At 38.6% G+C, this 14,224-nt stretch overlaps 1 protein-coding gene across 5 annotated transcripts in view; it reads right to left on the bottom strand.

Annotated features, from left to right (window-relative positions):
• Positions 1 to 6,280, bottom strand: part of LOC126272068 (uncharacterized) — a 52,493-nt gene extending 46,213 nt beyond the window's left edge. For 2 of the 5 annotated variants that reach the window (XM_049974611.1, XM_049974613.1), the window contains exons 1-2: positions 6,045 to 6,228; positions 5,484 to 5,966 (exon numbers count right to left, since the gene is read on the bottom strand). In XM_049974611.1, the coding sequence (XP_049830568.1) occupies positions 5,484 to 5,966; positions 6,045 to 6,206 (645 nt within the window). In that variant the 5' untranslated portion in view covers positions 6,207 to 6,228. Of the gene's footprint in view, positions 1 to 4,270; positions 4,414 to 4,862; positions 5,092 to 5,483; positions 5,967 to 6,044 lie in introns of those variants that run through there. The other 3 variants (XR_007549169.1, XM_049974610.1, XM_049974609.1) reach the window with 3 other exon arrangements.
• Positions 6,281 to 14,224: the final 7,944 nt, after the last annotated feature.

Here is a 14,224-nt window from a genome sequence, read left to right as displayed (position 1 = left end):
TGAAAACAGGTAAGGATGGAGAATGGAATAATTAACATCTGAAATTTGTTAAGTCCTCCTTACTTTACATTGTATACATATGAGTAGTGCTCATTAATCAAGTGAACGCCACTTAATTTGGAGGGACTGAGATGGGTTGAAGCACATAATGTATATGGAGATATGTAAACACATTCAAATTAAGCTGAAAAAGAAGCTAAATTAGGAATCAGAACCTGCTACATGATTGTCTCATAACTGTGTGCACATTAAACTGTGCCATCTTCTGTGGGAATCATTTTTAGAGCAATAACATGACAGATTATCTGGGAGTAGGCATTACGAGTGAGTTAAAATGGAATGATCAGATAAAATTGGTTGTCGGTAAAGCAGATGCCAGACTGAGATTCATTGGAAGAATCCTAAGGAAATGCAACCCGGTAACAAAGGAAGTAGGTTACAGTACACTTGTTCGCCCACTGCTTGAATACAGCTCAGCAGTGTGGGATCAGTACCAGATAGGGTTGATAGAAGAGATAGAGAAGATCCAATGGAGAGCAGCACGCTTCGTTACAGGATCATTTAGTAATCGCGAAAGCGTTACGGAGATGATAGTTGTTTCGAGAACATACCTTCACCAAGGAGTCAAGCTGTATATTGCTCCCTCCTATGTATATCTCACGAAGAGACCATGATGATAAAATCAGAGAGATAAGAGCCCACACAGAGGCATACCGACAATCCTCCTTTCCATGAACAATACGAGACTGGAATAGAAGGGAGAACTGATAGAGGTACTCAAGGTACACTTCGCCACACACCATTAGGTGGCTTGCGGATTATGGATGTAGATGTAGATGTAGATTTATGACTTCAGTTGCTAACATCATTTCTACACAAACTGTCATGTACTCTGTCACTTAACTCATAACACAGCTGGTTTGGTGAATTGACACAAGTGACAAGAGCGATAATGTAAGGAAAGTCCAATACTTTAGTAAGAATCTTAAAATGTTGTGCAACTGAATGTCCATTGACTTCTGAAAGGTCTTATGATTATATACAATTAGTTCTATTTATTATGGAATTACATTGCCCATGATTTTGTCTGAATTCCATTTATACTTTGAACAAAAGAAATACAGTATTCATTACACTAATGTGAACACAAGTGAGAGTTCCATTCACTTCACTCTGGCTTTTAAAATGTAAATAAAATTTGCATTTTACAGTAGCATGTGATCTTTCACACACTGAGTTATATTTCTCACCATCAATCAAAAATTAAAAACAGCAAAGCATCAGTATACATTTGGAATTTGTATTTGTTGAAACAGTACTTCCAAGTCTGGGCTTTGTTCCCACCAAAGAGTGAGCTGTAAAATCGAATATGCTCATCTTGGTATCAGTTAGTAAATAAAAGTATAGTGCAGCACCCAGTTCCTCTGCAACTGCTGATGCCGACCATGTCTCTAGCAATGATGCACAACAATGGGAAAAGAGAACACCCTTAAGAACCTTCCAACATCCTATAATTTAAAGGCTGAAGTAAAAGCAGCTACCCGAGTATCAGAAACTTGCCAAACAGCTCTAGATCAGTTTCTAGGCAAGAAGAGTTTACACAACACATCACTAAAAATTTTCAGTGCGGGTTTTAGTGACCACCTTCCTCAAATATTAAGCATAACAGATTAACAACATGTCTTTCAGAACCTCATGTAGAAGTTATAACCAGTTTTTTGATGCATTAACCCATTTCTTTGAAATTGCATTCTCACTGAAAACATTAACCATATGGGAAACTCTAGAACAAACAGCTGGATCACAAGGGGAATAAGGGTATCATGCCAGAAGAAAAGATTACATACGTAACTCAAAAAATTCCTCACCTGTAGTACATGCATACTATAAAAAATACTCCAAAATATTAAGAAAAGTAGTAAAAGCAGCAAAAATAATGCATAATGATGAATATGTTTATAATTCAGCTTATAAATCAAACGCTATGTAGAATGTTATAAAAACAAAGAATCTATAGAATACAGACAATCTAGCAAAAATGTAACACTATCACAAAAAAAGTAACAAATCAGCCAACATATTTAACAATTTTTTCAAGGTGTTGATGATAATATGTTACAATCAAACTTTAAGAGCACCCAGGCAAATGAATATAAAATAAGTGCATGTAGACGATAAATGTACATCAGTTCTGTTTGAAAAGAAGTAGCTAAAGCAATGAAAGGACTAAAAAATTCCAAATCTGCGGGCATTGATGGTATACCTGCAACAATATTAAAGAAGAGTGCATCAAACCTAACTGAAATACTCACACACTTATGTGGCTGCTCACTTCAGGCAGGCACTTTCCCTGATGTATTGAAAACATCGAAAGTTATTCCTGTATATAAAACAGGTGAGAAAGATAATGTAAATACCTACAGACCCATCAAAATTACTTCCTGCATCTATATAAAGTATTAGAAAAAGAAATGTACACAAACTTAAGAAATTTATAAACTAAAACAGCATCCTATGTAATGAACAACATGGATTCAGAAATAAGAGGTCAATGACAACTGCTATCTACGACTGCATCAATTCCACCCTAAACCTGATGGACAAAAAACAGGAATCAATAGGAGTATTTATTGACTTGTCAAAAGCTTTCAACATGGTGAATCATAAAGTTCTACTATCTAAGCTTGAAAGATATGGTATTCGAGGTCTGTCCAACAAATGGATCAGTTCCTTCCTGACTAATCGTAAGCAGACAGTGTGCATCAAGCATACAAATATTGAACTAAAAACTCTATCCAAACACTTGTCAGACTATAAACAAATTAAATGTGGTGTACCCCAAGGATCAGCAATGGGACCCCTTATGTTCCTTCTGTACACAAATGATCTAAACTTAAATACTGATGACACCACAATTCTACTAAAAGGAGACAGCAACAAACAATTACAGTGTGCAGTAAATGTGACAAGAAACAACTTAGCAACTGAGTTCAGAATGCTTGTAATAAACAGTAAAAAACCATTGCACTAAAATCCCACAATGCTGCTAACAAGGACATGTTTATCCCATTGGTCTCTATCTACATCTACATCTACATTTATACTCCGCAAGCCACCCAACGGTGTGTGGCGGAGGGCACAATAATGAATTAGTTGGTAACAGTACTGAAACCAAATTCTTAGGACTTTGGCTGCAGAGTAATGTCAGGTGGAATAAGCATATTGAATGTCTCAATGCAGAACTGAGGAAAACATGTTACCTTCTTTGCTCATTACAGTCATACTGTAGTGTGAAAACAGTAATGAATGCATATCATGCCTACTTTCATTTTCATCTCAGATATGGCGTCACCTTCTGGGCAAACTCTAAAACAGCTAATAGCACTTTTAAACTGCAAAAAAAGGCCATTAGAATCTTGTTTGGGTGCAAGCCTAGAGACTCTTGTAAACCTCTGATTAAGAAATCTGGTATTCCTCCATTACCATGTGTATACATTATGGAAACCCTTTTATTCTTTAAAATAAATCTAATAGGTAAGGACTGCAGACTGCAAAAAACTATAATATACATGATAACTTTACCAGATGAAAGAAAAACTTACATATAACTGAAATCAGCACAGCTCTGTGCCACATAGGTACTTTTCACATGAGAGTTAACCTTTATAACAAACATCATGAAAACATAAAACCTACTACTGAGGTCAATACCGTTGGAAAATCTCTAAAGTCATATTTACAGCATCACTGCTTTTACTCCATTGAAGAATATTTAAATTTATGAAGTGTTATGTAAATACTTATGTATAAATTGTATTATTGTAACCTTAAATACATATGCTTAGAAATGACTTTCAGCAGTGCATTTATAACTTGATTTGTCCAATATCTTATACATAAACTGCTTTGTAGACAACAGGATAAATAAATACAATAACAGTACATACTACATTGCAGTAATCATCAATATACTGTACTGCCTAACTGAACTTCAGCATCTGAATATGTGGATTCCTGGACTGTAAATTACTTTAATTACATGGCAACAGCACAGTTTGTCATAAACCTGAATGATAAGTAATAATCTACTATAAACAGGACTCAGTATTTATACGACATAACAGTATTTTCTTTGAAAAATATGATTGTGTTCAAGTACATATTAAGCTGCTAATATCAAGTAAATAGTAGCTATATAATGAAATAGGGGAGGCAGCAGCTTTATTCAGAGTAGCAGCTTACTAATTAACTCAGCTTAATTTAGGTAGCATATCCTCAAACAGCATTAAGCACTGTAGCCACAGTTTACTGTTAATACAGCATATAGATTAAGTTTCTACTATGTCTGTGTCTTGTGTTAATGTATGCCTTGACTCATTCCACATCCCTGAAGGTTATCCTTCTTGATGAGATCTATGGAACACAATGAATGAATGCATGAATGATCTTGTTATGGATTCTGGTAAAAGTTCCTGTACAGTTTGTGTTTCGCATTTTAATCATATTCCCTAGATTCAATCATAAGCCTTCCTTGATTTCTAGAGTAACAATTTTATTTTTGGTAATAAATGAAAAGCCCACTTGAGAAAATTACAAAATTACAGAGAGATAGAGTGGCTGATCAACACATTTAAAAGTGAGAAATTAATGATCATTTCTACTAACACTAATAATAATACATAATAATTAACAAACCTAATAATAAATAGTAATATAAGGGGCAATCAAAAAGTTTCTTTTTGAAAGCTATACTGTCCAAAATTCATATGACAGTCAGGCAAAATCACTATGAGTATTGAGGCAATCATTGCACTGACACACCACGTTGAAGATGCCCATTTAGTAAAACACAGTCTACTTACACGTGGAGAAGTCTATAACTGCCTGCTGCACATCCTTGTCCAAAAGGAATTGAATCAGAACGATAGAGCAGGTGTTTAAGTGTCTTCCACCAGAGTTGGTGTAATTTCTGCATTACAACATTTGCAATTCGCCCACAAGCGTTATCATGAAGCAGCAGCACCCTTTGTTGCACCATTCCACAATGGTGGTTTTGGACAGATATGCTGCTCCATACAGATTCTTCATTCTCTGTTGGATGTCAATTGGTTTTGTCTTTAGCAGCCAAGAAAAGATTAACAGCACATTGGTCCTGTTTGGACACTTTCAGTAGTAATGTTGCCACCTCTACTGCACACATATTGGGAAGACACAATTGCCACATTAATCCCTTGCCTACATGTCAGTTCTTATATACCCGCATCGCAATCACACTATGTTGCATATATGCTGTAAAAATGCCCTCAAGTGGAAACTTTTTGATTGACCCTTATATTCCATGTTTGTGTGTTCCTCAAATTCTTTTATCCCCCCCCCCCCCCCCTCTCTCTCTCTCTCTCTCTCTCTCTCTCTCTCTCTCACACACACACACACACACACACACATGTACATATACTAAATTACATACAATTAATGATGCTTACCTTTGAAGCTTTTATTCCAAATGACATTATTTCCATAGTTTCAATGACAGAATTTTTTATTTTGAAACTTCCTTCTTCAATAAAAACATTGGCAATAGCGTTTGTATCTAAAAGGTTTACATTCACATTGTCCCATTCAATGTGCACAGCAACATTAAGTTCTGCAAATGCATACATGTCAATTCTGTCAATGGTTACATTGGAAAATGCTATAGACTGCCAGTCTCCTGAGAAAGTGTTCCTTTTTATACAGTCCAACCAATGAATGTTATTCAGAATAATATTTTGTGGAGTGGATAATGTATCAGGAGCTGCTGTCAAGAGCAGACTAGCAACATTATTTATACTGAGCTTTGGCAGCCTCTGATTCAAATCACTATGGAAACTGAATGACAGTGGAATCATAACATCATAGCAGTCCGTAATTGTTATGCTGTGTGTTCCATCAGGTACTGTCAGTACACTCTCCTCAAAGACAGCATTCTATTGGGAAAAATAGTAGTAAGTATGCATTTCAGGTATGAGACTACAGCAATCTACACATTTTCTGTCAGTACTTACCCACCCAATGTCTTCATTACAATGGTACAGTAAGTTCACAGATTTACCTTCTACTTCACATGACCAACCTTCCTCCTGGCATAGACTAAGACACTGGATCACACTTACTTGCAATAATAGCAATTCAGTAACAATAAATAGTGCAGAGCCTATGAGAAACATGGTTTATGCCTACTGTGATAGCTGTGACACTTGACACTAAGGGAGACTTCCTAATGAAGCTTTGCAGTTATCATATAGATAGGCCACTTCCTGTTTCTCCCACACATGTGTAGACATACCAGGATTTCTGCCTGTTTGGAAAGGCTATCCATGGAACACTTACACAATGAATCTTATACAACTATTTTCTAGTAGCTAACAATAAATTATTTATATATAAGGATGTTATTATTTACATCCTTATATTTTGTTAACCTAGGGACTGAAGGCTACAACAACACATTTTGTTAAGGGTATTCCATCACACATTGCTTGGAGAAGATGGCAAGCAGTAACAAAAGCCTTTTAAAAATTGGAATTCAGTATTATGAGATAAGACAAATATCACAACACACTTTCTTGTGTTCACGCCTTCAAACTAACTCTTCTCAGAACCGGCTCATTTATAACAAGAACATGCAAAATGGAAATGTATGATAAACAAACAGGAAGCACAGCTAAAACTCTCACACTGGCTAAAAAAAGCTATACAATATGAAAACTGTCACACACACATGGCAGTAGAGAATCATATTTACCATTATGAAATGAAATCCATAAAGTGTTTCACCAAGTTTACCAATGCACTCTGTTTATACAATGACACAGTCTTTGTCACAATAAAATTGCAAAATTACTGAGAATGCTGAACTAACAGCAAAATATAGATGAAACAGACACAAACATTTAAATGTAATCAGTTCATAGCTGGTAATAATAGTACTACCAATGTTCTCCTGTAATCGTCTTGTAGTTTAGATCAATTAATAAAAAAAGAATATTGAGGTTCATTCAGCTTGGAGACCATGTACTGTTTTTCCTCTTCCATGGAGATGAGTTTTTAAAATTAGGGAGATATAAAGACACAATTCAAAGAAGGCAACTAAAACTGGGTTAGAAGAATAGTAAAATGTAGAAGTGAACTAAATGCATCCATGTGCAAAGATTTCATTTGTAATAAGTATTGTTTATTGGAAAAGTTATTCAAATTATTATTCTCATTATTATTATTATTATTATTATTATTTTGAGGTGGGGGGGGGGGGAGGAGGGGGAGAGGGAATATTAGTTGCACATTGCTCTTGGTTAATAGGTGATGATAGAGCAAAAAAATACGATGGATGATAATGAAGTTTAGAAGATTATGTGTACAGTCGGCAATGCTTTGAATCATTTGTTTCAGATTTCTTGTGTGTGGTAGGGAAGTACTACTTCTAATTGTTTCTTAATGCCAACATCTATTTAATTTCAAGTTTGAGTTTCCTTTATTTTCTGATTGTCTTATTGTCCAAGATATGGTGTTTAACATACAGTTCTGTGACAACATTCCCCAGATAGAATTTTCGAATTAGACAGAGGTTGAAAGGTGGTGAGTTAACTCTGTTAAAGGTGAAATTCATGTTGGTGATGATTAAATCAGCAAAACCAACATAACAAAGATAGTTCATCTTACAGAATGAGCAGACATCATTTAAGGACCTGTTTCACCAATTACACTCAGTAAGCTTAAACACAATATTAGAATGAGGACACTATTGGTAGAGAAAAATGGAACAATGTCTCTAAGATTACTACAAATTGATTCTTAAATTCTTATGGCTTGATTTCCAAAAAGCTGCTGTAATATTTTTGTTAACAGTGTGAGAATGAGGCACTATACTTTGGGAGTGTGATGATATGTGACTACATCATGTAATAAAACATGTTTATTATGATACACCAAAACAAAGTCATAATTCACTAGTGATCACAATGGCAAGAGAAAACAAACTGAGTCAAAGATGGTATCACTGAGATTCACAGCAGTTTAGGCAAACTCTCGATAGTCAGTCTGCTATTGATAGTCACCACAGAGACCTACCGCCCTACCCCCTGACTCCACCTGGCACCTTAGAGCATGGGGAAGGAAATGAAGGACCAGCACATTGGTCGAAAGGGTGGAGTGGCAGCCGGTTGGTGTCAGATGAGGAGGTGTGCAAGATTGTGCAATCAGTGACGTCATGGTAGGTCAATGAAGGAGATACAACTGGAACATTTCTCGAGGCCGGAGGCAGTGTGAAGGCTTGGGGCCCCATAGTTCTGTAATGAGTGAGGAAGACACAGAGGTCGGTCCACTTGAGAGAGAGGGACTGGGTGTCCAGCACCATAAAGGGAGAGTGCATGGCATTTGGGACAATGAGGAAGCTGCAATGTTGTCCTTGTCAGAATTGTGCAGAAACAGGAAGGAGCAGAGAAGAGTGATGTGGGCAGTTGCTGAATCATCAAACATACATGGAGCAGTGTGGAAATGAAGAGGATGCTGTTTCAGAGTTGGAGAGAGAGATCTTTGATGCAACATGCTGATATGTTGATCATGAAGATGGCAATACTGGGAGAAGGGTGCAGTGACACTGGTACAGATGTAACACTCAGGGAGAGCAAGTCATCTGGCAGTGAGTCATCTGTAGAGCACTGTTGTTGGTAGGTACACAGGGAGATGTGAACTCAAGACAACTGGCCAATGCACATGGAGGAAGGCGTGTCTAGGGATGACAATTCAAAATTGGATACCAAGGGAGGGTCCTCATCAAGGGTCCAAGTGGGTTTAGCTCTGTTAAGTGATACAGTCTTTTGTTTCCCATTGAGGCAAATGTCTGAAGTATTATTCAGTCAATGAAACATGGCTGGAGTAAGGAGGTTGTAATGCTGCCTGTACTGTGTAATCACGGAGCATAACAAACTAACAGTGCTTAGATCTTTGTATACAAACACTCATGGTACAGTGTGAGTGTGTGGAGGGGAGTGCGAATGGATGTGCTCGACAAAGGCGAACAGATGTGCTCGACAAAGGAAGGGACCTCAGCAAGGGAGGGGAGGGGAGGGGAGGGGAGATCAAAGTCATCAATAAACTCACCAGGGAGTATCAGACTGTCGCCGTGTAAATTTGAGCTAAGGAAGAGCTCAGGTCATCAAAGGTTGTGTGGAAGTGGGAGAACATCCACACAAGGGCCTCTGACCAGGAGCCTGAGTGACATATGAGTGGTGCAAACTCTCAACCAGTCCACTGCTCTGGGAGTGGTACACAGTCACGTGGGATTTGTTGGCACTGAACAGGACACAGAACCTGGCAAAGAGGAGTCACTCAAATTGTCTGCTGTGTTTGGTCATGATAGAAGATGGATAGGTGAAGTGTGAGAACAATGAAGAGACAAAGGCTCATGTGACTGAATTTGCAGATGTGTCTGTGAGGGGAACACACTGATGGCATGGTCAGTGACTGATAGTATATACCTAAAGCCTTTCGAGGGAGGGAAGAGGACCCACAAGGTTGAGGTGTACATGATGGAACCACTCTTTTGGTATTTTGAATTGTCCTAGAGGGGATCGAGCATGATGACCAACCTTGCTACACTAGCAAGGTAAGGACATGCATGTCCGAGAGAGAGAGTCATTTTTATCCCAATCCAGATGAGATATTATGTCATGAAGCCAGTGGTAGCCTTAATTTCTAGGTGTGCATGGTCATGAATGGCCGAAAAAGCCATATGTTGCAGGGAGACCAGGTCAAGGGTGTGGAGAATATCCATAGAGACATCACACGCCACTGGACATGAAGCATCAGGAAGACAGCGGGATTCCACTGTAACACAAAGGTAGTGTCTTGTTGGAGATTCTGAATGTCTGGGTCATCTACTCATAAGTGCACTAGTTTATGCAAGTCCAATTGGTGGTTGTTGGTTAGTGTTTAACGTCCCGTCGACAATGAGGTCATTAGAGACGGAGCGCAAGCTCGGGGTAGGGAAGGATTGGGAAGGAAATCGGCCGTGCCCTTTCAAAGGAACTATCCCGGCATTTGCCTGAAATGATTTAGGGAAATCACGGAAAACCTAAATCAGGATGGCTGGAGATGGGATTGAACCGTCGTCCTCCCGAATGCGAGTCCAGTGTGCTAACCACTGCGCCACCTCGCGCGGTGCGCAAGTCCAAGGGAGAAGAAATGGCACGCATATGCAACATGTAGTTGGGAACAATATTGTCAGTCCCCCCTCCCTCAATGTAGCGGAAGTTTGCGGTTTATTGACTAATGAGCCCTATATGATGGAAATGTTGTGGGGGAAGATTGCTGGCAGCAGTTTGTGACCAGTGAAGATCATGATTCACAACCTTCAATGTCCCCACAGAAGTATCAAACAGTCTCATAGATTGCAAGGAGTTTCTTGTTGAATTTCGACCACTTGCATTGACAAGGGTGCTTCTTTTTGAAAAAAATGGACAGCCTGGGTTCTATCATCAACGTGTTGCTGAAGAACAGTGCTGACTGATAATTCACTCACTTCAGTGATAATAGAGAAGTGAGGATCAATACGTAGGTGTGCGAGTGTAATGGCATTTGTGAGGGTAGTCTCGAGAGTGTTGAATGTGCAGATCATACTGTTGGATGACTGCACTTTCCATGTCCCACAAGTGTGTTGCCTGTGAAGGTGTCCATCAAAGGGGTCTGGGGAGAAGCAATGTGAGGTATATGGCACAGGAAGAAATTTACCATTCTGAGTAATCATCACAGATTGTGGTAGGTCTCTAGCAAAGGCAAGTCTTTGATAAATGTGACACAGTCTGATGCTGGACAGATTCCTTCAGTGGTGATGGTGTGACTGAGGGAGGTAATGCTAGTGTGGTGCAATTGTAATTTGTCATAGTTAATCTCCACACTGTGGTTGGTGAGTGCTTTCAGGACCTGTGTTAAGTGTTGCTTGTGCCTCTTGGTTGAGTAGATGAGAATGCCATTAAGACAGACATAGCTAAAAGGTAGTGAGAAAGGTACAATGTCGATGAACTGTTGCCACATTTGAGCAGTATTCTCAAGAACTTATGGCATAAGGCGGTATTGAAACAAGCTGAATGGCTTAATGATGCTACATCTGGTATGTTGTCTTTGTACATAGTAATCTCATGATATGCTTTGGGACAGTCAATCACACTAAATATCCATGTGCTGTTGAGTTGTTGAGCAAAGTCTTGTATGTGAGGACTAGAGAAGTTGTCGATAATGGTACATGTGTTGATCATGCAACAGTCCCTGTACAACTGGAATGAACCGTCTTTATTATGAATTAGATGAACTGCTATCTGATGGATGAACAACTCTTGCATTTAGGAGTTCGTGAATGACTAATGAATAAGTGACAACAAATTGCTATCTGATGGATGCATGATTCTGCCATATAAGAGTTTACGAATGGTTACTTTTGTGTGACAGATTTTCTTAGAGTTTAGGTGTTGGGCCTTGTAACGGACCAGAGAGCTGTCTGTAGTGGATACCCTATAGCAGATATCGTTTTCAATTAAGCCAAAAAGAGCAGTTTGAGTATTTGTGGGGAACACACACATATCAGCATGAGATGTAAGCGCCTGATCACACGAAACATTGATAGTTTGAGTGTCTCTGACCTGAGTTGTATGAAGCACGGTCGGGGGTGAGGGAGCAGCAGGGGCAGAGGCCAAGTCTACACCATAAAGTGGCCATGAACAACCTGCACTTGCAGGTGCCTCCATAGTTGTGGAGGTGTTCTGGCTTGAAGTTGTACGCCATCGACAATGTAATGTACCACTTCCGACACAGAGTGCAACATACACTCAACATTGAGAGACTTCAGGGTGATGGATTTACATTAAGTACATGAGTTGAGAAGCAGATCACTAATAAGTAGGGCCCAGATTTTAATGACAAGTAATATTTTTCTCTGAACTATAGGGTGAAGTTTAGAATAATTTATACACAAATCTAGGCATTTTAGTGTCGAAAAATGTATTTTGATTGTGCATATAGTCATATTTCAACAAATTTTAATAACAGGTCATATTGCGGCTAACTTTTAAATATAATAGGTCATATTTCCGTCAACTTTTGCCAAAAATGCATATACCGTTTTTCTCTTATCTTAAGGGACATACGAATAAGAAAATGAATATGTTGCTCACGAGACAATATTTAACATGCTATTATGAAAGATAAACAGATAAATTAGTACACAGCTTTATTTCACAAGACTGTAGCAGAAAATCGGTGTACCACAACAGTCGTTTCGCGAACATAAAACATTGTTGCGCAGAGTCGACAATGCGCTCTGAGCCAACAAAGGCGACTTCTGCCATAATAATCATCGCAGTCGCACAGGTGTTCCCAGTAACCAGTTTGAATACAGCCTTTGCCTTGTTCAACATGCCTAAAGCAAAGTGCTCCAACAGTGTGAAGTTGCGAGATATGTTTGAGAATTTGGAGAGAAGTCTTTAGTACTGACGGGAAATTATTATTTTGTAAACTGTGTGAAGTTAAAGTTAGTGCAGAAAAGTGCTTTAACGTGCAACAACACTGTAATACCACTAAACACAGCAGCTGTGTGAAACGAAGTGCTGAAAATATCAGAAGGCAAACGCTGTTATTTGAACAGATGGGTCAATCGCCAACCGTGCAATCATTCTGCAAGGATGTGTATGAGATGATGGTGCCCTGCAACATCCCATTGGAAAATCTGAAGAATCCACGCTTCAGATGGTTCTGGGAGAAGGACACAACACATCCAGTTCCAGATGAATCAACACTGAGAAAGACCTATTTATCCATATGCTACAATGATGTGCTCAACAAAATATGAATTACTATTGCTGAGCTAAAGATCTAGCTGCCGATAGATGAACCTATGAATATTAGTGGGTGATATATTGCAAATGTTGTTGCTGGTGTTCTAAAAGTTGATGGCCCTGGAAATATGTTCCTACTAACGTGTGAAGCTCTTGATAGAGTAAACAATTCGACGACTGCCATTTTGTTTGACAACTCTCTGAAGCTACTGGGGCTGGATGGTTTGAAAAGAGACAACGTTTTGCTGCTTGTAACATATGGTGCTTCATATATGGCTAAAGCAGCCAAAGAACTTCAGATTCTCTACCCCAGTATGGTGTACGCCACTTGCCTTGCACATGCATTACGCAGAGTTGCTGAAGAGGTGCAATCAAATTACCCTGACATGGACAAATTAATTTCCTGTGGCAAGAAAATCTATGTGAAGGCTCCATTACGGGTGCAGAAATTCAAGGAACAAGCACCTTCAACGCTCCTTCCACCTAAACCTGTTCTTACATGATGGCGTTCTTGGCTTAATGCAGCTGAGTATTACTGCACCAACTACACCCAAATAAAGACAATCTTCTGTGAGCTTGATAGTGATGAATCAAGTGCTATCAAAATTGTGAAAGAAGTTTTTACAGATACATTGTCCTGAAACTTGGCATACATCAACGCCAATTTTTCAGTGATATGAAAAGCCATCAAATGACTGGAAGCTGTTGGCTCTCAGCTATGTGAGGCCCTGAGTATTGTGCAACATGTGCAGAGTGAGTTGGGTCGAGCTCATGGTCATGTGGCTGACAAAGTGAAAACAAAATTGCAAAGTGTTCTCCAATGGAATCCTGGATATTCTACACTGTGCAAAATTAGTGTCAGTCTTTCAGGGAATGCCACAACATTTGAAGATACTGGAACAAAGCTGAACTCCAGTGACCTGGCTGCCTTCAAATATGCTCCAGTGATGTCTTGTGAAGTGGAGAGGAGCTTTTCCAGGTACAAAACTATCCTCAGCAACAACTGTAGATCTTTGACAATGGAAAACCTGAAAATGCACCTTGTGATCCAGTGCAACTTTGCAGATACTGAAGATTGACATATGGTATTAAATACTGTGAAACACTTTAAATACTAAGTAGAAATAAAAACATTGTTTTACTGTTTCGATAGATGATCTTTTCACTTTACTTTGTATTTAGAAAATAAAACATTGAGACATTCAAAAAATAGGTGCAAATCAGCCACAAACCCTACAGAAAGAAATAACTGTACTTACAATATTTTGAGAAGTGAATTTTGTATTACTTTATGGTGAATAAAAAATTAAATAAACAAAGAAGAATGCTTTAAATAAACTTCTATTGAGTTATATTTTATT

The sequence above is a fragment of the Schistocerca gregaria genome, chromosome 5 (genome assembly GCF_023897955.1).
Source record: "Schistocerca gregaria isolate iqSchGreg1 chromosome 5, iqSchGreg1.2, whole genome shotgun sequence".
In the NCBI taxonomy this organism is placed as follows: domain Eukaryota; kingdom Metazoa; phylum Arthropoda; class Insecta; order Orthoptera; family Acrididae; genus Schistocerca; species Schistocerca gregaria.
Note: the sequence above shows the minus strand (reverse complement) of the source record. Positions and strands in the feature narration are given on the sequence as shown.